The sequence below is a fragment of the Equus przewalskii genome, chromosome 20 (assembly GCF_037783145.1).
Source record: "Equus przewalskii isolate Varuska chromosome 20, EquPr2, whole genome shotgun sequence".
NCBI classification, from domain to species: domain Eukaryota; kingdom Metazoa; phylum Chordata; class Mammalia; order Perissodactyla; family Equidae; genus Equus; species Equus przewalskii.
Genome location: NC_091850.1, coordinates 45488689 through 45515199, shown reverse-complemented (window position 1 = coordinate 45515199; position 26511 = coordinate 45488689). Strand labels below are relative to the sequence as shown.

The 26511-nt window shown below is 49.5% G+C and overlaps 1 protein-coding gene across 4 annotated transcripts in view; it reads left to right on the top strand.

Annotated features, from left to right (window-relative positions):
• The window catches only part of TRIO (trio Rho guanine nucleotide exchange factor), a 355575-nt gene that overhangs the window by 326799 nt on the left and 2265 nt on the right, over nucleotides 1-26511 (top strand). For 2 of the 4 annotated variants that reach the window (XM_070587180.1, XM_070587181.1), the window contains exons 41-56: nucleotides 1815-1884; nucleotides 4105-4194; nucleotides 4772-4864; nucleotides 5591-5641; nucleotides 5877-5954; nucleotides 6900-7091; nucleotides 9264-9441; nucleotides 11678-12498; nucleotides 16884-17131; nucleotides 18924-19062; nucleotides 19873-19900; nucleotides 20076-20238; nucleotides 20496-20617; nucleotides 21970-22048; nucleotides 23864-24064; nucleotides 26308-26446. In XM_070587180.1, the coding sequence (XP_070443281.1) occupies nucleotides 1815-1884; nucleotides 4105-4194; nucleotides 4772-4864; nucleotides 5591-5641; nucleotides 5877-5954; nucleotides 6900-7091; nucleotides 9264-9441; nucleotides 11678-12498; nucleotides 16884-17131; nucleotides 18924-19062; nucleotides 19873-19900; nucleotides 20076-20238; nucleotides 20496-20617; nucleotides 21970-22048; nucleotides 23864-24064; nucleotides 26308-26446 (2692 nt within the window). Of the gene's footprint in view, nucleotides 1-1814; nucleotides 1885-4104; nucleotides 4195-4771; nucleotides 4865-5590; nucleotides 5642-5876; nucleotides 5955-6899; nucleotides 7092-9263; nucleotides 9442-11677; nucleotides 12499-16883; nucleotides 17132-18923; nucleotides 19063-19872; nucleotides 19901-20075; nucleotides 20239-20495; nucleotides 20618-21826; nucleotides 22049-23863; nucleotides 24065-26307; nucleotides 26447-26511 lie in introns of those variants that run through there. The other 2 variants (XR_011530455.1, XR_011530456.1) reach the window with 2 other exon arrangements.

The window sequence follows — 26511 nt, the reverse complement described above, 5'->3', positions numbered from 1 at the left end:
GGGTGGAGAGTCACTTTGTTCTGCATACTCTCAGGGTGTTCTCACTCTCCCCTCGCTATCTTCTCTTGTGGGGGGTTGGCTTGATGAGGTTACCCCCGCATTAGCTTTCACCTCCCTAGGGGCTTTCCCCTAGCCTGCAAGGGCCCTCAGGGATCTTTGAGTTTCCCACAAACTAACGTCACTTCCCCCATTCCTTCCCTCTTGGAGGCCACCCACAGTCCCAGATCCCAGTCTTTTGGAGAGGGAGCAAAGTTTTCTCCTGCCCCATTCCACCCCCTCGAGGGGGGCTCCAGCCTCTCCGCCCTCTGTCATATGGCTGCATGGATCTCTCAGACGTCTTTTATGTTGTATTTGGATGTCCTCTGTTGGAGTATGAATGTCTTTTCTGTTGTATAGTGGAGGGGAGAGATTACCAGGAAAGCTCACTCCACCATGAAGCTGACGTCACTCCTTCTGGGCAGCAGGTGTCTGTGGTCTCTGACTGCGCATCAGGCGCAGGGACATGGGCAAGGGCGCTGGGCGTGCATGCAGCTCCCACCCCACATCCCACCCCTGCTTTCCTGTCTTCATGTACTTTGCTGCCTCTCGGCTTGGAGCATGCTTGCATCACCTTCAGCACCAGGTCAAATGCTCACCTTTGCATTAGACCTGAGCATTCCAATCAGACATGTTCTCTCCTCCTTGTAGATGACACACATAAATGTGCTTCAGAAACTGTAAAATACTATGCAAATATAAGGAGGGATTATCATGGTATCAAGTGGTACTTTATTACTTCAATTCTTACCTCTACTAACAGAATGTAAAACCCTCAAACCCAGGTACAAGGTCTTTATTTTCTTATCCCCTGTGATAACTAATTCAGTCGGACTCGTAGATAAATGATTGATCAGCTCCAGAAACAACACTCTAACTCACAGCTCTGTAGACTATAGACTTACCGAAGTACACAGTGGAACCCATTTAAAAAGGGATATTTGGTGCTGTTATCTAGACTGCTGACCCCAAGGCTGATTTCTAAGCTGTTATGGGGAAGGGGAAACAGCACAGCACTCCTGGGGTGACCAGACAGAGAAACTGCACCCAGAGACCATGTCTGCTCTGGAGTGTGCAGGGCAAGGGGGTGTTAAAACCCCAAGTGCTGGACAGTTCACTACAGCGTGAACTGGTGTGCAAGTGTGCAGGTTAATAAAATACCAAGATAAATATCAGCATCTTTGAGTGATAACTGAGGTCAGCGTATGTCTTACAGACAACTACAGCCCAGAAGGAGTGAAGGGCAGTCGTCCACCGCTGTTTGGTATCTGTGATCAGACCAAGTTTTAGTCTTGATGGGAACTAATATTTGTAACCTAGAAGTTGATTTTGACAGTATTTGAGAAAACTTTATAAAACTGGCAGAGGTAACGTATTTAGTATTTTATATGTTGTTATCCAATTTGAGCCTCTTAAAATTATCCTAGAAAGAATATAAAACTCATAAGTACAAGTACCAAGTTTTTGGAAATAAAAATTGCTTTGAAACATTTACTTTTCCCTCAGTATTCAGCCAGGATATTATTGCTTGTGTCATTAGAAAAATGAGACAAAAATGTTAATTGCCAGTCAAGGGATGGTGTCATTCTGCTTTTTTTGACTCTGTGTCCCTTGCTTTCTGCTCTAACAAAATGTTTGCCATGTCTGTTATATTTGTTAAGTATGTACTTTACGCTTCCCAGCTGCTCATGTTGGAACAGACTGTTTTGAAAATAGAAACCTCAGTCTAAAATCAGAAGGCCAAATTGGAAATGGCTCTGATAATTCTCTCATTTCAGCTTTTTTTTAGGAGAGTTGGAGAAGTGCCTTGAAGATCCAGAAAAACTGGGATCCCTTTTTGTTAAACATGTAGGTACACTAACATTATTTGTATTCTGTTCTGTTGTTGTCGTGTTTAGTCATTAGTTTATCAGATTAAAGAACTCTCCGTTTACAGAAGTGCTTATGTTAAGAATAAACTCAAATGCACAGGGTCAGCAAGTCAGAATTAAAATCCCATCTTGCTCTTCTACATTTGAATGATCTGCTTTCCCAGTCATCTGGCCCCCACTGGCCATTTAGCTCACAGACAGTCCAGGGTGGTCAGAAGGGACCCAGAGCCAGACCTGAAGCAGGATCGTATGTGCGGGTGTCTGCAGGTACACAAGTGTTTGGTGGAGAAGATCATTTACCTAGACGTGCATGGGTTTACCGTGGTAACCAGTATATGTATATATAGAAAATAAGTGGGTTCACATTAAGGCTTTTTTCTTTTAAGAAAAATTATATTTTCTAAAACTTAGTGACAACAGTTTTTGTATTTTTACAAGTCTCTTTAATGTCTGACTTAATAGAAGACAGATGGATTTCATATCTGCTTCTATATTTCATCTACTGTGATATGTTTTTTAGTTAAAATACCTGAAAAAATCCATCCTCACACAGATATACAGTTGGAATGGGATAAGGATTTCAATGGCCTTTTCAGATCTTTACAGATAGTGTTCTTAGATACTACACCAAAACTCGACAGGTGATAATTTCTTAAAGGTTAGTTGCAACGTGGAATCTGAAAACCCACTGGTGAAGGTCTCCTTTGCTGTGACACTAAAAGCCATTTAACTGTCCTGCACTTAAAGGCTCTTTCACCCATGACCGGCTTGTGACATCGTGCATTGCTCAGTTGGAAAATGTTGGTTCACTAATTTAGACAGATCTTACAGGTGTTGAAACATTTCATTACACAATATCAAAAAAGCAGATTTGTTAATGTCACCACCCATCTCTTCAGAAAAGTCTTTAAGTATCATTGAGTTCATGGTGGCAGATACATGTTTTCCAAAATGCTAGGTTTTTGCTTGAAAGCTTAAATCTTTGTTATTAACAGACATTGCAAGTTGTTTGCCTTCAAATGACGGTCTTATTTTGTTCATGCTCTAGAAAATGTGTCCCAGATACCCAAGTGTAAGTAATTAGAGTTTGTGTCCGCCATTCTTTCCCGTGAAAATGGCAGTCCATAAAAACGAGCGGCCAGCTCAGCTCATAGCTCTGTCTCATAGTGCTTTCCTTTGAGACAACAATCCTATACAGCAGAAGTATTAGAAGGACCTCCATTTTGTCAGAAGAATGTGGAAAAGATGTATACCTCATGGTTGAGTTTTAATAAAGTGGATTGTTATTGCTTCATCAAGGACATTCTTAGTTGAAACTGGTACTTTTTTTTTTTTTTTTAAAGATTTTATTTTTATCCTTTTTCTCCCCAAAGCCCCCCAGTACATAGTTGTATATTCTTCGTTGTGGATCCTTCTAGTTGTGGCATGTGGGACGCTGCCTCAGTGTGGTTTGATGACTAGTGCCATGTCCGCGCCCAGGATTCGAACCAATGAAACACTGGGCTGCATGCAGCGGAGCACGCGAACTTAACCACTCAGCCACAGGGCCAGCCCCGAAACTGGTACTTTTTACTACGAGCATGTGGTGGTGAAGAGTATTTCCTAAGTTACCAGCAGTTTCTCCTAACTTACATGGTTTTGCATATCAGTGCAAATGTGAACACAATGAAAAAGGGCAAATGACACCTTAGTATTATTTTCAAAATAGTTTTGACCTAATGGATCCCCTGATAGGCCTCAGGGCCCCCCAGGGGTGTGCACACCACACTTTGAGGATCAGTGGATCAAGGAATGGCTGACTGTCTACTTTTCCCTGCCTTCAGTGTTTGAGATTAAAGAGCTTTTTCTTCCCTGCTAGAAACAGCCAGGCTTCCTAGGACCATTGCACCACTTGGAGGGGTGGGAGTGATTCTTCATTTAATTTTAAGAACTGTATCATTTCGCTACCTCTAATGCTTGCTGGTGAAGTGAGAGGTTGGATATATCTGAAGGAGCAATAATGAGGGACTGTTTTTGGAGCCACAAAGCAGAATGCTGACCTACATCATGAATCTGGAATGTGCTCTCAAGAGCCTAAACCATACAGCTTTGTTTTAAGAAAATTTCCTTCATGAACGTGCTGAAACGTCCATGTGCTCTTACATTCTAATTGAACTAATGTTGTTTTAACCCCTCTGTTCGCCTTTTTTGTTCCCAGGAGAGAAGGTTGCACATGTACATAGTTTATTGTCAGAATAAACCAAAGTCTGAGCACATTGTCTCGGAATACATTGATACGTTTTTTGAGGTAAGGCCCAAGAGGAGAACAAAGTATTTCTGAGTCTTTTGTTACAGTTCATTTCTAAAAATTAAAGCATCGTTTATTTCCCAGGAGATTAAGCAATCCTCAGGAAATTAGCCTCAGTTATGAGAGTTCTGAACCTCTGTTTCTTTCCTATAAATCAGAGAAATGAGTGTGAATTTAATCTCTGCTCGAATCCCTTTCCATTCAGAAACTGTAGTCATTGTTAAAATAAGGGGTTTTCTTAATCAGTTTTAAACATAAGGCTTATTACAAATTCAGAATAATTCATGATCTAAGCTTTTAACCTAAAAAGGAGTTATGTCTTTGCATGAATAAAAAAGCAATTTGAAAGAAGGTCCTTAAACAAGTTTAAAAGACTATTTTTACAAAACAGCTCAGAAAGGTAAAGTGTAAAATTGGTCATTCTGAGAACTAATGTAGCACTAGTTGGTTTTTGTGCAGTGGGCTCTTTTCTCGTTACTTTTACTGACAGTTTTGTAGTTAGCATTTCTGACAATTACAAGAACAAATTGCCCTTTGAAAAAACACTCAGATCTTTTTTTCTCCTTTAAAACCACAGGACTTAAAGCAGCGCCTGGGCCACAGGTTGCAGCTGACAGATTTGTTAATCAAACCAGTGCAGAGAATTATGAAATACCAGCTGTTACTGAAGGTGAGGGGCCGGGGGCACATCTGGCGTCAGGAGTTTGTTTGATGAGAGGGTAGGACTTGGTGAGGGGACTCTTTTTCTGTGAAAAGTATAAAGCAGTCTTGTTATTTCTGATGTTAAATATTTTAGAGTAAATTTTTAAAAATTTAATATGACACCTTACACTATTTTCCTTTACATCAAGTTCTGAATCAAAATGTCAGTTAAAGTGAACTTTTCTCCCCACCGCAGATCTTTGAATACTAATGATTTCTCTGCAGCTCTAGCGACCTTAGATATTTTCTGATCTTCTTAGAGCATCGCATAAAATTAAAATTTTAATCCCTGCCTGTTTCTCTGTTGGCTCAGCAATGGCCCTTGATTGATTGAAATTCCTAAGCACGACTAAGGCAGAAGCACACATTTTTCCGTGATGAAAGCAACTGTTCAAATGTCTGGAGAGCCCTTCATACATAAAACTGAGAACCTGGCTAGAAAGAGAGGCACGAGCTGGTTTTGGAGTAGAGCAGGAGCCATTGCCTGCTTAAGTAGATCCCATTGACTTTGCCCTACTGCAGCTGGAAATCCATTTAAGGATACCTTTTTGCTGTGTTACTGGGAGGAAAAAATGAGAAAATAGAAGTAAAGTGCTCAGCGCATGCCTGGTGCATCGTGAGCGAGAGCAAGGGAACGGTTAGCTGCTGTCACGGTCGTCATCCTTAGTGTGTTCTTCTCTCCATTTCCACACAGGACTTCCTCAAGTATTCCAGGAAAGCTAGCCTGGATACGTCAGAACTAGAGGTACGTGCATCCCGTGAGCTGGGCCCCCCAGGCTGCCCCCGGCTCCTCCCTTAATCCCCGTGTGTCTCCTGAGCAGCTTGTCCCTGGGAGGGTCGCGCAGAGGGGGATGGCCAATTTTTCCATGACCTGGACGTGCCCCACACATGGAGGGCTGGACCTGGAGGTGTGTTTGAGGGTTGGCGCACCGGCTTTTCCCCAGAGAAGCTGACCACTCACTCTGCTCCCCCCACTGCAGAGAGCCGTGGAAGTCATGTGCATCGTACCCAAGCGCTGCAACGACATGATGAACGTCGGGCGGCTGCAAGGCTTTGACGTAATGCGCTGCTCCTCTTTAAACTCGCCCCTCTGGCTGCCGTCACTTCCTTTTGTCTTGGGTTATTTATCTCCTCGTGTAGAAAGCTCATCCTTTTTGCGTGGTTTTCTGTCGTCTCTCAGTGTACTTCAGCCTGATTGGTAGTTCCTTTCAGCTTCTTTCAGTGCATTTGATTTGCTTTTTGAGGACCTTCCCCCGCTCAGAGCCCAGCGCCTGGTAGCCGAAACAGGCAGGACTCTGCCTTGTCACTGGGGCCCTCTGCTGCTGTAACAGCGGGGTTTCCTTTCCTGGCGGGGAGTGGGAAGCTGGAGGGCCTGCCCATCTGACCCGCCTGGGAGCTTGACTTCAGCGTCACTGTGTTCATCGTTGGTCTCACAGACTTTTCTGAGTTTGCCAGACTATTCACATTACATATTATCTATTGGTATCCTGAAGATACTCAGAACCAGAATCTTTTTTTTTTAACTATTGAATAAGAAAATGAGAGAAGTTTTTACTTCCTGCCTACTGTTTTGCTTAGGGAATTAGTGTTTAAAGTTCTGGTGCTGTGGTTCTGAAAAAAAGCACATGCAGAATCTCCTGGAGGGCTTCTGAAAACGCAGGATCCTGTGCATCTCTCATTGGGTCCTCCTGGGGGTTGCAGACGCTGGTCCAGGAACTGCACCTTGAGAACCACTGTTCCCGTGTGAACTGGGCACTAGATCCACTGTCAGTCTTTGATTGTAACTGAGGCCAGTGATTTATACAGAGGTTGGCAAGAATCTTATTTAGGTAATTAGTCTATTTGGGGCTAAGAACTCATTACAATAAAAGAAATTTTTAAGCTCTATAAATTAATAGAAGAAAAATATCTTATTCTATGGGAATAAGAAAGAAAACAGAACTTCAGATATCTTAACTTAGAATGCACTGTTTTCCTCTCCTCTTCCTTTGCCCCCTTTCTAGGGTAAAATTGTTGCCCAGGGCAAGCTGCTCTTGCAGGACACATTCTTGGTCACAGACCAAGACACGGGCCTTCTGCCTCGCTGCAAAGAGAGGCGGGTTTTCCTCTTCGAGCAGATCGTCATTTTCAGCGAACCACTTGATAAAAAAAAGGGCTTCTCCCTGCCGGGATTCCTGTTTAAGAACAGCATCAAGGTAACGCGTGCTCCCGTGTTTTCTCACGTCCTGACGCGCCCATCATGCTGATAGACTATTTCCTTTTCAGCGATGACATGTTCAGATCCTTCGTTTACTAAATATTTAGAGAATTCTTTAATACACTTCCGAACTTTAAATCCGCTCCATGCCTCCGCTGTCTGTATTCTCACGTTGCTGATGTCTCGCACACGTCTCGCTTGACCACAGCCATTCCTGTTCATGATGAGGAGACCTTGGCTTCCTTAGATTTGTGCCTCACCACCTCGGGACTGTGTGCAACTCAGTTTAAGCTCAGAGGCACAGATTTGGAGTATTGCTCAAAGACGAGAGCAGACAGCTTGGCGGGTGTTGTCATCTTTTCCCCTGTTTAACAAGGACTTGCTGTGCACTCAGTGCTAGGCACGGGCTGCAGGGCTGGACAAGACAGGCAGTCTGTGCTTGGGGTAGCTTGCTTTCTGTTGGAAGAGAAGGACAAATAAGTAAACAGACAAAATATTGCAAATGGCCCCGAGTTCTGTAAAGGGGACAAACTAAGGGTGACATAGAGAAAAGCAGAGAAGGAGGCCTGAGGTCCCAGCAGCCTGCCCACCCCCCCCAGCTCCTCCACCTCTGCAGCTGTGCAGGCCCCAAGGTAAGAAGGGAGATGTGCTTCCCTGCGTTAGGGCCTCCTGCCCTAAGCTGCCAGGGTCCCCATTAGGGACAGGAGCAGGGAACCTCTTAGGCCCTCTGAGTCCTGAGACCTCAGTTCACAGGCAGGACACTGTGCCTTCTTCCATCCGGCTCCCCACTTGGGCTTCCTCAGGCTGGGGAAGGGTCTTCTGCCCACCAGAGCCTGGGGAGGCCTCAGAGCCAGGCTGCACGACGCTGGGCCACAGGCCCTCCTGTCTCACACCATCCTCCAGCCCCTCCCGCCTGGCCATTTGAGGCCCCTCCCTGATCATCACTGCACCCCCACCCGTCACCTGAACTTCTCACAAGTGTCTAGACAGAAAGTCCATCACCATAGGCATTCCCTTGATACATTGTTTTACATATCCTGCTTCTATAAAATTCTTTTATGTAGTTTAGATGTGATGACAAATATAACTTCAGAACACATTATGTTAATATTCGAGGTTTTAAATGGTTTCATGTTATTCCTGGGGCAGTGAAGTAAGGGATAAACATTAGGTCATCATATAGGAAATGATGGGAAAACAGGTAATCCCAGGCCCACATTTCTAGTTAGTTATTCAGGCTCTTAGTTAAACTCCTGGTAATCCCCATGAACCTGAGGTAAAAGAGTCATTGAAAAGCTTCAAGAAAATGATTTCTGAAGCAGTAAGAATAACAACTTAACTGGGGCCGGCCCAGTGGCACAGCAGTGAAGTTCACACGCTCTGCTTCAGTGGCTCAGGGTTCACCAGTTCAGATCCTGGGCGCAGACCTATGTACCACTTACCAAGCCATGCTGTGGCAGGCGTCCCACGTATAAAATAGAAGAAGATGGGCACAGATGTTAGCTCAGGGCCAATCTTCCTCAGCAAAAAACAAAAAGAGAGAGGATTGGCAGCGGATATTAGCGCAGAGCTAATCTTCCTCAAAAAAAAAAGCAGCTTAATTAAAAAGTGGTTGCTTCAATTTTGACATAGGGTGAATTTTACTTTGCAGTTGACCAGTGGGAATAAATGTACTTTAATTTTTTTGTAGTAAAATACACATAAAACTTACCATCCTAACCATTTTTAAGTGTGCAGCTCAGTGGCATTAAGTCCATTCACAGTGTTATGCAACCATCACCCCCATCCATCTTCACGACTCTGTTCAACCTGCAGAACTGAAACTGCATGCTTGTTACATACTGCCTCCCCTCCCCCTCCCTCTCCCCCCAGCCCTGGCAGCTGCCATTCTACCTTCTGTCTCTATGAATTTGGCTACTCAAGGACCTCATCTGAGTGAAATCATAACAGCCTTTGTCCTTTTGTGACTGACTGACTTCACTAAGCATAATGTCCTCAAGGTTCATCCATGTTGTAGCATGTGTCAGACTGTCTTTCCTTTTTAAGGCTGAGTAATACTCTATTGAATGTATCTGCCACATTTTGTTTATCCATCCATCCGTCGATAGACACTTGCGTTGCTTCCACACTCAGCTTGGCTATTATAAATAAATGCTTTAATTTTTTCAAGGTGAGTTGCCTTTGCCTGGAGGAAAATGTGGAAAATGATCCCTGTAAATTTGCTCTGACATCAAGGACGGGTGACGTGGTGGAGACATTCATTTTGCATTCATCCAGTCCAAGTGTCCGGCAAACATGGATCCATGAAATCAACCAAATTTTAGAAAACCAGCGCAATTTTTTAAATGGTAATGTGTGTTCTGTTACTGGCATGTGTTTTCTTTCCCTAATGTACACATTTCTATTTCTATTTCTTTTCTCTCTCCTATTACATACTGATAGTAAGAACAGGCCTTATTTAGCACTTACTGTGTATCAGGCCCTGTTCTAAATATTGTCCATATATTTCCTCATTTCATCTTCACAATGACTCTATGTGGCAATTACTACTGTTATTCCCATTTTACAGATGAGGAAGCTGAGGCACAGAGTGGACTAGTAATTTCCTCAGAGTCCCACAGATTGTTGATGGCAGTCAGAATTCCAAGCGGGCTCCCTGGCTCTTGGGCGTGTGCCCTCACCACCATACTGCTCCATCCTGTCCCACAGTCTCTCGCACCGTGTGTGCATCAGAGCCCTGTCCTAGGGAAGGAATGCGTGAGAATAACTAAGGCAGCAGACTGAACTCGCCAAAGATGTTGGAGACGCTCTCCTGCAGCTTTAAACTTGTGTGCACTTCATCACGCATCCACACTCCCTCCTCCATTGAAACACAGGGCGCATTTGTCTTCCTTCCCAGCTTCCGTGACGTGAGTGACTACAGAGGGGCTGCAGAATACCTTAGAGGGAGATGTCCTGCCCAAGGAGAGTGATCGTACTGACCTTACGTGCAGATCGTTTCTTTGACTCATTGTGTCCATGACCTGAAACTCCCTGCTTCTCTCTGTGATGGCTGGCTTGACTGTGGCTTTAATTTGGTGATTGTTGAAGAGCTTCAAGATTTCACTTGGAAGCTAAATCCTCACTTAACGGCTTTTCTTTGTCCTTTTCTCCGTGTCCACGTTCTGTGTCTATACCCCAGTGGTGTAGGATGTTGTAGTTTCTCTGTCACCATAAAACCACCTTTACACCTCTCACGACATTCAAGAACCAGGAACATAGGCACTCAGTGAAAAGCCAGGGTCACGTGGCATTTTTGGCCGAGTGGTCATCAGCTGCCTGGGTGTGAACTCCCAGCCCCTGTCCAGACTGTAGACTGATCACTCTTTACATTTGCAGTGAGAAGTGGACCCGTGGAACTGGTGAGGGTCCGGGACAGTTCCTGTGCATGTAGAAAAAGGTTTTGCTCCTATGACAGTAAGCAAGTGCACATCTCTTTAAATATGCTGTTCTTAAGTGGTGCATTAAATGCCAATCCATAGCGTGTAACTATTGGGAAATCTCTAAACTTTTACCATCATCTTTTTTAAAATAAAATGAACTGCCTCCCAAATTGCAAGCATGAGTAGGCCGTGCTGTTAAAGTTTACTGGACACTCAGTCTAGGTAATGATGATAAATGCCTCTTCCAGAGGGTTGGACGAGATCAGGAATGGAGCGGGAGCTCTAGGCCTGTTAGCCCCTTCTCTCTCTCCCGTTAGCTGTGGCCAACACTGAGTTTGTAAAATGTCGTTTGGCTCCAGGATGCTTTCTCACGCAGGCCTAATGCCTCACAGGCAGAAAGGGGCTACGCCTGATTGTTGGATTTCTCAAAGGTTTTAACACTTTAAGAATCTGCGTTATTGTTTTCATGTGTCTTATTTGGCATGTTTCCTGCAGATGGTTATGTAACAAACTAAATCACTAAAGTTGAGAGATGGGGCAGCTTCATGACCCACAGGGTCTTGGTGGAGCCCTCTGCTTTCCCTTGTCTCTCATGTCCAATCTGCAAAACAGAGGTGGTCCCTAACACCACCTCCATGCAGGATGATCGCAGGCTTGCTCAGCTCCCAGCCAGGTTCTTCTTTGCCTAACTGCTCTCTGGTTTAAAGAATACCTTTGCAGCTGCTGGGCTAAACTTTCCCACCGCGTGGGAGCCAGCTGATACCTGTGGAGACCCAGCTCAGTGTCCCCTAGCAGTGTGCTGGGCCTGCCCTTGACACTGGCCTGGGATGCTCTGGGCTGATCCGACTCTTTTTTGGCAGGGATGCTGTGTCTCTGCTTGCTCCCCAGCCTCATGCTCATTCTCTCTGCGCTTCTGCTCCCTTGGCCACACACACACACACACACACACACACACACACACACACACACCCCACCCCCCCCACCCCGATGGAGTCAATTTAGCTCTGTTCACAAACAGGAGAGTACAGTACCTTTTCCTTTGCTGATAGATGGTGTCCTTGGCTGCCTCCAGGACCGCTGTGTGTTTGTAGGTCATGATGATTAGACGTTGGTGGATTACCCTAGGACTGAATCTCTTCTACTGTCTCTCACTGTTTTACAGCCTTGACATCACCAATCGAGTATCAGAGGAACCACAGCGGGGGCGGCGGCAGCGGGGGCAGCGGTGGGGGCAGCGCAAGTGGTGGGGCCCCCAGCAGCGGCCCCAGCAACCACAGTGGCGGCCCCAGCAGCTGCAGTGGCCTCCCCAGCTCGAGCAGAAGCAGACCCTCCCGGATCCCCCAGCCTGTCAGACACCACTCCCCCGTGCTGGTCTCCTCTGCAGCCTGCAGCCAGGCAGAGGCAGACAGGATGTCAGGTATGTCCACTCTCGGCCCTTCACTGCCTCCTCCCAGCAGCGGCCCCGCCCTGGAGGCTGGCCCCGGCCAGTGCGGCAGGCACCCCCCCAGCGGAGAGTCCGAAGGTCCTGAGAGAGAAGCAGAGCAGATCCCCAAGATGAAGGTGATTGAGAGCCCCAGGAAATCTGCCGGAAATGCTGCAGGCGCAAGCCCGGAGGGAAACGCCAAGGAAGCGCGGGCCAACCCGGAGGACAGCCGCTCTCGGAGTGGCCTGGGCTCCCTGCCCCTGGGGAAGCCCAGGCCCGGGGCCATCTCGCCTCTGAACTCTCCTCTCTCCACCGCGTTCCCTTCTCCATTTGGCAAGGAGCCCTTTCCCCCCAGCAGCCCCCTGCAGAAGGGGGGCTCCTTCTGGAGCTCTATCCCTGCCTCCCCCGCCAGCCGGCCGGGCTCCTTCACTTTCCCGGGGGACAGTGACTCCCTCCAGCGGCAGGCGCACCGCCACGCGGCCCCCAGCAAGGACACGGACCGCATGAGCACGTGCTCCTCGGCCAGCGAGCAGTCCGTGCAGTCCACCCAGAGCAATGGGGTAAGAACGCCCGGCGGCCGCCGCCCGCCCGCCCTGCTGCCTCTGTCCCGCCAGCTCTTCTAAACCTCCCGGCCGCCGCGCTCTCCTACTAACTCCTGGCTCTCCGGTGCTGCGCTGCGATACTCAACTCTTCCGGCCTCCCTGTGCACTCACCGAGTAGACACACGTGTAGCTGCGTGTGTGTCCGCAACCCGCAGGCCTGGACGGGCGCCCAGCATGGAGCTGACACAAACGCCTTCTAACCTCTCTGCTCCGGGCGGACAGCGTGCTCTCGTCTCTACTAACTCACTCCTTGCTTTGTGTGTGTCTCCTTAATACGAGAAAGCAAATCCTTAACCTTTTGAACGCATCTTTAAGTCTGTTTCGTTTTCCGACCAGCAGATTATCTTGGAACTACCTTTTTAGCCTTGCCTTCCTCTCATACAGTTTTTAGAGGGGTCAGTGTCCTTGCTGTCTACCTCCTATTTACATTGAAACTTGTACACTTTAAGCTTTTTGCTCATCGCTTGGTTGTGCTTTTTTATGCCTTAAATTATCTTTGCAGCGTTTTTGACTCATCTGAAAAAAAAAATCCCTCAAGAAAACTTCCAACAGCAACTCAAAGCAAACTAAGCTGACAAAATGGGGGGAAGGAATCTCTCCAGTGGAAGTGTTTGCTTCCCCCGAATCTCACGCTGGAAGAGAGAGACTACCCTAAGGCGCCTGCAGACCGGCCTGGCCGCACCCGGGGCGGGGCGGGGGCGCAGCTGGGGCGGAGGGAGGCGGAGGCGGGGCGCGCGGGCCTGGGAGCGTTCTGCGTTCCGTGCAGCAGGGGGCGCTCCGGGCAGCCTCGCCCGCGGTCTGCTGTCACTGGCGTTGTATTCTCACGCAGAAGGGTTGCTGGTGGGTTTTTCCTCCACTTTGTGGCTTCCTCACTGTCCTACCCACCTGTTTTCTACACGGCAGATTCCCTGACCCGTAACATTTTCCTGAAGGCATGTGTGAGGGAGTAGAAGTGTTCTAATGAGAGTATGTGATCGCTTTGTAAATTTTTAAATACATTTCCCTAAAAGGGTCTGTGTCTCTCTTTATAAAAAAAAAAGAAATCTGGCTTTTGCATGTCTCTCTCTTCCCTCTGTACTTCTATTAATGCCTTATTTGGGTTGACTTGGCCTTATTTTTTCTTCCTATTTTTTGTTATATATTTTGTTAAACTCAATCTTAATATTGAATAGAGGAAGAAATTAGGAAATGGATCCTGGTACATTTGTTTACCCTTGAGTCTTACTGTCAAAACTAAGTGCTCGGGGCAGGCATCCCCGCCACTGGCGTCCCCGTTATGGGTGCCTTACTGCGTCCTGCACAGCAGCTTGGCCCCCGTTGAGATTTGAACTGCTCGGGTGAGCGTCAGAGCTCGGTTTTGGTCATGCCACCTGCCGGCTCCCAGTTGGCTTCTCGGGATGCAGGCATGGCCTTCAGCTGAGACCCCTCCGAAATCGGCCAGGGAGAAGCTCTTGAACTCGTCCTAGCCTGGACTCCTGCCCACAGTGCCCAAGGAGTTCTCAGGGTCTGTGCTGCAGAATGAACCCCTCAGCTGCTCAAGTGCAGAACCCCGTGCTGGTCTCTGGACACAGTGAGCGTACACGAAGACCAGCCCTCCTGGCTTCCTCCCGGGATGCTCACTCTGAGACACAGGCACTGTCCGGGTGGCACATGTTCCACAAGGTTTAGGTTGGGAAGTTACCTCTTATTTCTGCCTCTCAGTTTTTCTTATGTGGCAGGGAACCTGGAAAGGGGAGTTGCCAGTATTTTGGATGAGTCAGAGTGCCTTAGAGAGATGCCCTAGCAGCCTGGGAAGACACTAGAGGCCTAAAATGGGCTTTGGGCCTCTAGGACTCTGAAGTATTTCAGTTAAAAGGAACTGTACCCTGCTCCCGCCCACTCGGGCCATCTTACCCCCTGGTGGGTCAGCAATGGCCTCCTTCCTTCTTGACCTCTCCCCTGGAGCTGTCTGCAGCCACAGCCAAGCAGCTGTGCCTAACCCACAGCCCGGGTCCTCCTCCTTCCTTTATATGGGCACCTTCTGGAAAGTTCTGCGCAGATCAGGAGTGGAGTGGATGTGGGTCAACCCAGACAGTGACTGTACCACAGCCAAATGTGGGCACACAACCTCCCTGTGCCCGCCTGCCCCCCTGGGCAGCAATAACAGCCCTCCTTTCTCTCAGGCCAGTGGCCCATGCACATACCTGACCTCCCCTTCTGTAAGGGAGTGATGCTTGTGCCTGCTGGCAAGGCGGCTGTGAGCATTGAATAAGATAGATTTTAAATGCCTAATACTTAGCCTGGCACATGTTCAGAAAATATATACTTTTATTATTGTGGCAAAATACTCAAATTATGAAACAAAGCCTGGTATGCTGTATTACCGAAAGCAGCTGTGCCACAGAAATTGTTTTTTGTTTACATTTTCTAGCAAATTTGTCTTAGCAGTCTCAAAACTATTGGGTGTGGCTATATAAGTCAGAATACTAGAGTACAGCCGGAGCTCCGTACCTGTGGGTTCCACGTCCGAGGAGCTAACCAGCCATGGATCAAAAGGCCTACATTGGTTGCATCTGTTGAAAATATACAGACTGTTTTTTCTTGTCATTATTCCCTAAACAATGCAGTATAACAACTATTTACATAGCATTTACGTAGTATTAGGCATTATAAGAAATCTAGAGAGGATTTACAGCATATGGAAGGGTAGTGTGCCATTTTAGATGAAGGGTTTGGGCATCTTTGGGTGTTGGCATCCACAGGGATCCTAGAACCAGTCCCCCTCCGATACCAAGAGACAGATGTACGTGCTAAAAGGATAAAATTGTTTGAGTGAGTATCCACAGGCTAAAGCCTAACGTGGACAGCAGGAGCATTCGTGAGGGGCAGGAACATCAACAGACTCCTCAGCTGAGACAGGAACGAGAGCTTGGCAGCCCTAGTGTGTGTAGTTAAATTTCCCCTGTGAGTCTAGATTCAGAGCCATGGCCCCAGGATTCCCAGCGCACTGGCACATGGACAGCAGGCAGCTGTCTGCTCCGGCGTGACCTGACACCAGCTCAGTGGCCCAGGGCTGTCTGACATCTAGGGGGTCGCATCTGCGCTAATCTAGGACCTGCCCCAGGCATCCGAGAGCCTAGCAGAGGGTAGCATCATTGCAGTCCTGGGGATCCATGAACATCCAGACAGCGTGGTTGCTGGAAGTCTCTGAGGACTAACGGGAGCAGGGCACCTGATGCCGTTTCCCACACCCCAGCTGTTGATAGAGGAGATGGGGCAAGAGGTAGCTCAGGACTCAGCAGTGGTCTCCACTTTCTCCTCTCCCTTGGGTCACAGAAGTCACTTGGTAAATGATAGCTTGGGACAAACACTACCACTTGTGTTTTTTCTGCTCACCAGCTAACATCACTCAACTTGTGGGCTTGGGTAGGAGGGCTTAAGAAATTATCAGTGTTTTACTTTAGCAATCGTGCATCATTAGCTGAACACTGAGTACCTGCTACGTGTCAGTCACTGTGATGGACATAAAGATACAGTGGGGACCTGAGGCGTTTGGGTACCACTGGGGCTGCAGGGTAAGGTGGGGGCAGGCTTTCCCTGCGAGGGTCTGTTCCTGGGCGTGAGTCCCAGTAGTGTCCTAGCTCTTCTGTGATGCTATGTGATGTGTTCCCATGGCAACACTGCCTTTGGGCCACTTGAATCATGCAAGCTCCTACAAGGGCCACCCACTGGGGGACACATAAAGAATGCAGAGCAGCTCCCTGTAAGAGCAGAATAGTAGTTGATTTACTTTTTAGGTATTCTGCATTCTTCTTTTAGAAGGAAAAAGCGGGGGAAACGTTTAGGCCTGCCTGCAACTTGGCATGACCCTGGAACGTCCCTTCTCAGTGAACATTTTATCTGGCCACTTTGGGGCTTCTCCATGGTCTAACCTCTCAGCTGCAGAACTGCTCTTTGTGGCTTTTTGATTTAATAACAGTTTAAAATGAGCATGATGGTCACAGTGACGTTCCTGTGACGTAGGTGTAACCCAGCATGGCATGAACATAAGGACTGAGCTGTTCCTTTGAGGTTGCAAGGAAGATGGGACTAAATAAAAAGCTTCCAAAAGGAAAGTGTCATCATTGTGCTGACCTCTTAGATTGTTCCTGAATTGTTGTCTAGAGCCACCTTGGTTTTCACTTAGTGGAAAAGAGGCACAAGGTTACTAAAGAGGGCGGGGGAAGGGAGTGGAGTGCCTCCATGTCTGTTGGGTGAGCCCTGCTCTGGGTCACCGTGTCGCAGCACACACTGACCAGCGAGTCTGTGTTCTCAGATCTCGTTTCAGCTTCTCCCTGCCTTTTTTTTCCATCTTTCCCCTACAGAGTGAAAGTAGCAGCAGTAGCAACATCTCCACCATGTTGGTGACACACGATTACACGGCAGTGAAGGAGGATGAGATCAATGTCTATCAAGGAGAGGTCGTTCAAATTCTGGCCAGCAATCAACAGAACATGTTTCTGGTGTTCCGAGCCGCCACTGACCAGTGCCCCGCAGCCGAGGGCTGGATTCCAGGCTTCGTCCTGGGGCATACCAGTGCAGTCATCATGGAGAACCCCGACGGGACTCTCAAGTGAGTGCCGGGCAGGCGGCCAGGGGGAGAGGGGCCAGAGCACAAAGGAGGCGCAGAGGCCCCAGGAGGGTGAGGCCCATTGAGAGGGAGCAGCACCGTTGTCACTTAGTTCAAGTTCAGCTCTAAGTGCAACGTGGAACCCCAAAGTGAAGATGGGGTGGCCGTCCATCTCTACCAGGTTCTTTTAATAACCTGCACTTGCAAACACACAGCTTTTTCAAGCCACTAGAGAGCATGACAATAATTTAGTCCCCAGAGGTCTTGAGGGGGGAGTGGTGAGGACTTTCCAAGGACCCTTAAATCGTTACCAGAGTACATCAGTGAAGATACTCATTGTGTGAGCTGCAGCTACAGATCTGTGTGCTGCCATTACCACAGTGCCTTATATCTTCTGGAAGGTTAATTTCAAGTAGAAAACTTGAAACCAATTTTACTGCGTTAAACATTATTTTAAAGAAAACTAAGTCCCAAGTGCTGGTTTCGAAAACTCTGTCCTTTGCTGAATCTCTCTGACTGTGGTAGAGGGCAGCCACATGGCGTCCGGGAGTGGAAGCATGGCAAGACTTGGTGATTTTTTATTTATTTATTTTGAGGAAGATTATTCCTGAGCTAACTGCTGCCAATCCTCCTCTTTTTGCTGAGGAAGACTGGCCCTGAGCTAACATCCATACCCATCTTCCACTACTTTATATGTAGGACACCTACCACAGCATGGCTTGCCAAGTGGTCCCGTGTCCGCACCTGGCATCTGAACCAGTGAACCCTGGGCTGCCAAAGCAGAACGTGCACACTTAACCACCGTGCCACCCGGCTGGCCCCAAGACTTGGTGATTTTTGAAGTCTCCAAAGGCTTCAGCCCAAAAACCCCGACCCAGAGGCTCTGACAGCAGTCACATTCCTCCCCAAGCATGGCTGTGCCCTCAGATGGGTCTCAGATGGATGTGCCAGCATCCCAGCACCACCTCATGCCTCTGGGTTCGGTGGTCGCACCCAAGGGTTGCTGGCTTGAGTTCAGGCTAAGAGAGCCTAACTTCTGTGGCAGTCCCTTGTTCTGTTTCTACTTGATACACAGAAATATTTCATTTTAGTACATTGCTCAAGAATCCCATTTTGTATTTTGTTTTCTCGAAAAATATTCACAGGCCCTCTATCAGGGTTCTCTAGAGAAATAGAACCAGTAGGATGTATGTGTGTGTGTAAAAAGAAGTTTATTATAAGCAATTGGACTGTGCGACTATGGAGACTGGCAAATCTAAATCTGCACTGTGGCAGCAGGCTGGAGACCCAGGAGAGCCAGTGGTGCCGATGAAGTCCGAAGGTACCCGCTAGAGAATTCTCTTTTGCAGGTCTTATTGTTCTAGTCAGGCCTTCAGCTGATTGGCTGAGGCCCACCACCATATGAAGGGTAATCTGCTTTACTCTACCAGTTAAAACGTTGATCTCATCCAGAAACACCCAGAATAATGTCTGACCAAATATCCGAGCATCCAATGAATGGCCCAGTGAAGATCCATAAAATTAACCATCACAGGCACCTGTATATTTTAATCCTTAAATTTTGCATTCAAATTTTAAGGATTAATATTAAAAAAGAATGTGTTGGTTTTACCTCCTGGTTGTTGAGAATCACAGGCAGTGATTCCCGGTGTTGTTAGCAGAGATCCCTGTTTCTGAAGTGTCCTCGGTCACCTGACCCACATACGTGGAACAATCAGCTTTTTCCAGTGCTGTCAGGGCTCATTATGGAACCCTGGAGAGGCATAACACTAAGGATGTGTTATATTCTCCCCAGGAAGTCAACATCTTGGCACACAGCACTCCGTTTAAGGAAAAAATCTGAGAAAAAAGAGAAAGACGGCAAACGGGAAGGCAAGTTAGAGAATGGTTACCGGAAGTCGCGGGAAGGACTCAGCAACAAGGTATCTGTGAAGGTGAGCTGGCCGCGGCCTCGGGGTGGGGCTGCCAGCGGGAGGGGTGGCAGAGAGCCGCGCACTCCTCAGGCATCGGCTGGCTGCACACGCGATGAGCCGCCTCCCAGCACGCCACCACCCTGCCCTGCGAGCAGACCCTGTGGGGCTGTGCGGAGGCTGTGTGTGTTCCATGGAACCAGGTTTACACGTGCACACTCACCCAGTGCGCGCCTGGCTCACAAAGGACACCATTAGGCCCCCGGAGGAGGCAGAGACGAGTTCTCAGAAACAGACAGTGAGGGCAGCTGTGGCTCAGACTTCCTTCCGTGTCCCGCCTGGACCACAGGGGAAGTGACTGGATGTGGAGCTGCAGGTTCCTTGGCTCCAGCAAATTCCCTTGCTTCTGTCAGCTTTACTCCTTTATCATCAGATTGCCTCAAACCTGTGGGGGTTTTACCTGGAGAAAAAGAACATATCTCCCAAAGGGAATCCGAGGACCCTGGGTTAGGACACTGGCCATTCTGCAGAAGGAAGGGGTCCAGGGACCAGCTGGACTCAGCCCATAGAGGAGAAAAATGGACATCTCCGAATTTAAGCAGCATTTTTGTGTTTGTGGGTAGGAAGGAAAAAACTCACTCAAATTCATGTGACATGAAGCTTTCAGGTGCTCTTAAAGGCGGTGGAGACATGGTGTGTTTTGATTGGTACCCAGGCAATCCAGGTCATATTTCTGCTCATCTTTCCATGGGAATTGTAGCCCTGGAATGAAAGTAATATACGTGTAAACAGCTCGTGGTTTTGATTAACACCTGTGTGTTTTTTCCATTTCAGCTTCTCAATCCCAACTACATTTATGACGGTGAGTTCTGGTACCTTTGTCTTCTGGTCTTAAGATGGCAGGTCTCAGGGTCGAATGTAACCTCGGGAAACGGTGCTCTGGGCCGGGGCAGCAGCGTGGGTCTCCTGTGTGTGAGGGGAGGCCCTGGGCGTGGGAGGGAGCTGCAAGTGACGTGTGACTGACCCCTCTCGTGCAGTTCCCCCGGAATTCGTCATTCCCTTGAGTGAGGTCACGTGTGAGACAGGGGAGACCGTTGTTCTGAGATGTCGAGTTTGTGGCCGCCCCAAGGCCTCGATCACCTGGAAGGGCCCTGAACACAACACCTTGAACAACGATGGTCACTACAGCATCTCGTACAGGTGAGGGAGGCCCTCGACGGCCGGTTTCACAGGCTGGTCCCGCTGTGACGGACGTGGTCCCTCCTTCAGTTACCTTCCTCACTGGACGCTTTCCATGAGGGAGCCTTTCACACCGGGCATGGAACTAAAATTAAAATTCCACTTGAAATTGCTCATCTGCACTTGAGCTCCTACTTTCCTGTGACCCAGAAGGAGAGGTTGGGGGCCACGCTGGGGGAGCTGAGCCTTTCTGACGCTGATGTATTGTTGTGCGGCAGTGACTTAGGAGAGGCCGCTCTGAAGATCGTCGGTGCGACCACAGAAGATGACGGCCTCTACACGTGCATCGCTGTGAATGACATGGGCTCAGCTTCGTGTGCGGCCAGTCTGAGGGTTCTAGGTAAGTGGCAGCCCTGGCTGGTGCCCATCTTCCGGGAATCTCAAGTCCAGAGTCCCCCCTACACGCGACACGGCTGGAAATATATGACACTTAGTCACTCGGGGGAGTTCCAGACGAGAGCTGCAAGTCGCAGACCACGGTCTCTGGATGTCCCAGGGCAGGTGATCTCACCTCTTGTGAGGTCAGAGGAGGTGCCCTATGAAGGCCTCTGAGTGAGGCCACTGGCCGCTGAGCCTCTGCTGCCAGCCTGTGGTGCATTCTGTGTTTTCAGTACTCAAAACGCATTCTGGGATCCAATTCCGCTTTTATCCGATAATCCCTTTGACACTTTGGCTCCAGAGAATCTACTCTGAGTTGGTCTCATGTGAAACAGGAGTGAGAGGAAGGAGGATGGGGTGTGGTTGAGGCCTGTGAAGGCTCCATGCCTTAGACCCTGACGGCAGCCCTTCCGGGCTTGTCCTCCTGATCCTTGAGCACAGGGCGACCATGGTGGGACCCCAGCTGCTTGAGTGTGACACTCTTGCTCTCCCATCTGCCCAGCAAGGCCTTGTTCTCTCTCCTCAGCTAAACCATGAGCTACTGGAGGCAGAACTCGTGTCTTAGGCCTTTTTAAGTTTCCCATAGTTGCACTTTGCATATGCAGATGCTCAGCAACAATACGCACCGATCAATTTCCAGCTGTCATTTTACAGAAGGCTAGCCCTGCAATACAGCGTTGCTGAGACCTCTCCTTGATCCTGCATCTGCTCCAGATATGGGAAGCCACTTCGAAGAGCGAGAATAAAACTCTGAACTAAAAGGGGAATTCGGTCTGGGAGCACGCTGAGTGTAGACAGCAGACAGAATCGCCTTAGACCTTTTATCCCACATATTTTAACCCCTTATATTTTAACCTTGTTTAGTCAAAGAAAGGAAGCTCTGATTTTTGTATCATGGCACAAGAGAAAAAGAAAATCTTGAGTTTGAGAGCAAAGAATCACTGGTGTTCTAATTTTAAAAGATGTCACAGAAATTATACATGTGAGTTTTATTTTTTTAAGTAAATCACATGTGAAAGCTTAGGGAGTTTAGGAAAATACGGGGCTAGTCCCACCACGGAGACACGAGCAGGAAAATAACGGAAAAGGAAGTGTGTGTGTGTTTCTATCACACAAATGCATCTTTTTTCCTCCTAAGTCCCAACATGCAGTGTGTATGTTACACTTCCAGCACGTCTCCGTCCCGATGAGCCACAGCGCAGAGCTCAGTGGCCGCATGTGGCTGCCGAGTTGGACAGCACAGGCCTTGTAGACTCCTTCCCTGAGAAGCGCCACGTATGAACCAGCTCAGGGGACGTGCTGCTCTTCTTGCAGGTCCAGGCAGTGATGGGATCATGGTGACCTGGAAAGACAACTTTGACTCCTTCTACAGCGAGGTGGCTGAGCTCGGCAGGTATGGTCCAAAGCCCAGAGCCCCTTCCGAGAGAGCAGAGTGTAAGGTGTAGTTGACTGTGAGGGTAGGTTGACCAAGTTAAACGGTGTATTCTGCCAGCAATTGGAACTTATATGTTATGTTTGAAACGTACCCCGTGATTGCCTTTAGATATTAAACACTGAGGAAGTGAAGACGACGTTTTCAGCTCAAGTCCAAGAGACAATTCAGGCCTGTGCCACACGCCATCCACTGATGTAGTGTGAGCTTTTCTGCTGTGCATCGAGGAGTCTAGCTATGTCCCATCCTTGGGGGAATTCAGAGAAGAGTCCCTCACACCATTTCTTGTAGGTCTCCATTCTCGCATGGGGTCTCGGTTGAGAAAGGCCGACATGTCCGCAGGTTTCAGCTGTGTGTAGGGGTTTAGGTGGAATGGCAGGGCACGCCTGCACAGCTGAGAGGCGTTCAGCAGAGCGGGCTGTTTCACTCCACCCCAGGGCCGTACCCTCAGGACCCGGGCTCCTTCTGACTCGGCTCGCCATCTATCCACACAGTGCTAATCCACATCACCCATGTCGCAGGAAGGAGGTCAAAAAGCATGACAGTTGAGCTTGCCTCTCTCAGGAGACTTTCCAAGCAGCTGTCCCAGCAGCAGCCACTTGATGTTCCAGTGGCCCTCCCAGGTGTCATGGCTCCAGTTATCTGTGCGCACGTCTGTGTGTGTCAGCCTAACATAGCTGTCAGGTTGCCGCACGAGGCACACCAGCGCTTGCTGTCCCAGAGCAGCAGCGATCTGTCACGTCACGCAACGTGCCCATCAGGGCAGTTACTCTCTTGGTCTCTCCTGAGCTCAGTCAGCTGGCATGCCCACATCTCACGCCCATGCCTGCAGCCTCGCCTGGGCCATGGGGCCCTCTCCACGTCAGCTTTCACCCTGGGCTTCCTCATGCGCTGGAGGAAGCAGAAGCCGCAAGGCTTCTTAAGGCCCAGCCTCTGAAATCAACAGCCATGCTCCCTCCATGTCCTGTGGGTCAGAACCAGCCTCGGGCCAGCCCAGATTCAAGAGAGGAGAGAGGGCTCCGCCTCTGCATGGGAGGAGGAGCAAAGGAGTGGCCCTCTTTAACACACCGCAGCTGCCGCCTGGCCACAGATTTACTTACATTCCTCACACTCCCTGCCGCCCCCCACCCCCACCCCCCCAAATCTCCCATCATGGCAGCAGGCTCGGGCTTGAGGTCCAGGATCTCGCCCCCGTCAAAGCAAGGTGCATCTGAAGCTTCTCAGGTGTGGTTCATTGAGTGCAGCTCTAGAGACCGTGAACTGGAGACCAGTTACCTGCCCCACATAGGCATCCTACAGTGACAAGTCAGAGGCAGATGACAGCAGGAGACACTCTGTTTATAAAGCGGGGGCGCCAGGTGACTAGGAGGCACCAAGTAGTCCCTCCCAAGCTTTTTCACATGATGGTGAAAGTTTTCCATGAGAGCAAAGGTGGAAGCTGCCTGGTGAGTCTCATGGTGTCACTTCTGCCACATTCAGTGGCGGAGGAGTTCACGTGGCCTGCCCAGACACAGGGTGAGGAAATGGAGTCAGCCTCCACAAGGGAGGCGAGCCAGAGTCACACAGCACAGGGCCTGGGACACAGGCAGGCTTCAGCGGGACCATAGTGGGTCCACAGCCCCTGTGTGGAGTGAGCGGGGCGATCAGGGCCTGTGGACAGGGCTGGGGTCGCCAGCCAGGGCGGGCTGCCCCACAACCGGTCCATTCAGGGTCACAGCCTTTTCTCCGTGACACACTCAGAGTCCTCTGAAATCATCTTCTCAACCTGTTTTCCAGGGGCAGGTTCTCTGTCGTTAAGAGATGTGATCAGAAGGGAACCAAGCGCACAGTGGCCACTAAGTTTGTGAACAAGAAGCTGATGAAGCGCGACCAGGTCACCCGCGAGCTTGGGATCCTGCAGAACCTCCAGCACCCGCTCCTTGTTGGCCTCCTCGATACCTTTGAGACCCCAACCAGCTATGTCCTGGTTCTAGAAATGTGCGTACACATTGCTTTCCGCCCTCATTGTAACCCTCAACCTCAACTCCAAGTGGTCTCATTGTTTGTTCCCTAAGGAGGTTAGAAATAGGGATTTTAGGATTCACAGAACTTCTGAAACCTACGTTTACTAACAGAGACTACAGTTTAGAGCTTTCTGGTAATGGCAGGAAGAAGGACAGCCTTCAGTAGTGCTGACAAGGCCAGCATCCAAACTCCCAGCACCACCCGGGCTCCCGTGGGGTCCCAGCCAACCCGGAGAGGCCACCTGGTGCCCCACCATCTCGAGAGGCCAGGCTGTGTGGGGTGCTGAGACTCATGTCACTGCTGGTCGTCTTAGGCCGACCTGACTCCATACATCTGCTCAGGGCTGGGCAAGGCTGGGGGCCCCTTGGTGGGGCTCACCAGACCTGGTCACGCCCGATGCCTCGGGCATCTGGCTCAGCCCCAGAGTCAGTCCCGCCCCTCTGGTCGGGCTCCTGCCCGCCAAAGGAGGGTTAGGATGGGGGTGGTAAGATGCACCCCACTGAAAGAACACCCTCCGGAGGGGGCGAGCCTCTGACCAGAGCAGCCCCACTGGGCCCCACTGTGCTTCCTGGGCCCTGTGTGTGGCCTCAGTACGCAGTTCAGGCGTTTAAAGAGCGAGTGAAACTGTGACCCTTGAGCAGTGCTGCTGGGGGGACCGGCGGGGCCGGGGCAGTTTTACCCCCAGGGGACATTCGGCAATGTCTGGAGCCGCCTTTGTTGTCACAGCTGAGGATGAGGTGCTGCTTGGCATCCTGCAGGGCTCAGGACAGCCCCCAGCAGACAGTTGTCTGGCCCAAAGTGCCAGCAGCAGGGGCTGGGCAGCCCACCGGGGAGCCTTCTCACTCTCTGAAACATCTCGGATTTAGCTTTGTGTAAATTCCTCGTCCTCGTTAGGGGGAGTCATTTCACACGTATACTTGGATTTGCAACGTCTGGCCACTGGCCAAAGCAGAACCCCTTGCACCATTTCACAGTTCTTGGTACATTTGTAAGTGGAAAGACTAGGACAGACCACAGGCGCCACCCCCCCATGGAGCCACCCAGGGACATGTCCACTGTGTCCACGGTGACCCCGGGGCTCGAGCTTCAGGCCCCTCGCCTGCAGGGAGTCCCTCAAGGCCCTGCACCTGATTTTTTGTTTGTTGTGTTCTTTTTCTTAAAAAATTTGTAAGTACCTCCACGCCATGACCTTCACAGGGCAAGGCTGCCGCAGGGCTCCAACGGTCCCGGGTCCAGCCTCACCTCCCCCGACACCTCTGCTGGTGCCCCTGATCCCTGGGGAAGGGGACATGTCAGGAGGGTCTGCCCGCCCGGGACTACACAGCTAGAACCTCCCGCTGGAGCGTCGTGAACCCCTTCCACCCCTCTCTCTGGAATAGCAAACCTATCAGATGATGGAAGGGAGTAGGCAGGCCCTCAGGAGGCTGATCTTGTGCAAAGGGTACGTCAGTGGACTCGGGGCCTGGACACAACCAGCCTAGTGTCAGGCCCTGGCCTGCCTCGCACTGGCTGTGTGGCCTTGGGCTCATGTCTCAACCTTGGCGTCCTTTAAAGTCTCAGCTACTTTAGAGGATTGCTGTGGGGCCAGATACTCTTCGAGCAGAGACCCGGCCCTGTGGGTCCTTGGTGCTGGGAGGTTGTTTCTGCTCTAGAAGCCGGATGACTGACAGTTACCGCTCATCTTCCTAGGGATTTCTAACAAGATCCGTCCTAGAGTCCTCGTCAAAAATCTATAAGACCCCCATTTATGGTTTAAGATTTCACTGCGTTCAGCTGTCGTTTCTTTTCGCTGAAAAACTAAATGGTTTGGCCTCACTATCGTGTTAATTGGATTTATTTTCATAACAATTACTTACTATCAAATTCTCCCCATCACTAGACAAGTGGCTGATCTTACTATAAATTTCCCTTTGGCAAAGAAAGCAGCATAGACCAACGTTTAGAGAGGCCGGGGTGCCACACCACCTCATTGCACTTCCAGCCTTCACTTACGCTGTGTGACCTGGGGAAAGTTACATACCTTCTCTATGCCCAGTTTCCTCATCTGTAAAATGGGGACAGTGAAACATTCTTCTCAGAAAGTTGTCACGAGGAATAGGTGTCTTAAGATAGGTCACCTGAGATACAACATGTCTGTTCCATGTTAGACCAGAGAGGTCTCTAAAGTGGACCAGCCGGACCCATAGTGGGCATCTCACACGTTCCTCCTTCCACAGGGCTGACCAGGGACGTCTCCTGGACTGTGTGGTGCGATGGGGAAACCTCACCGAAGGGAAGATCAGGGCGTACCTGGGGGAGGTTCTGGAAGCCGTCCGATACCTTCACAACTGCAGGATAGCACACCTGGACCTAAAGGTTAGTGGGGCCCCGTTCGGGGCGAGCGGCGTGTCTGAGCATAGCTCAGCCCCCCGGCATAGGGA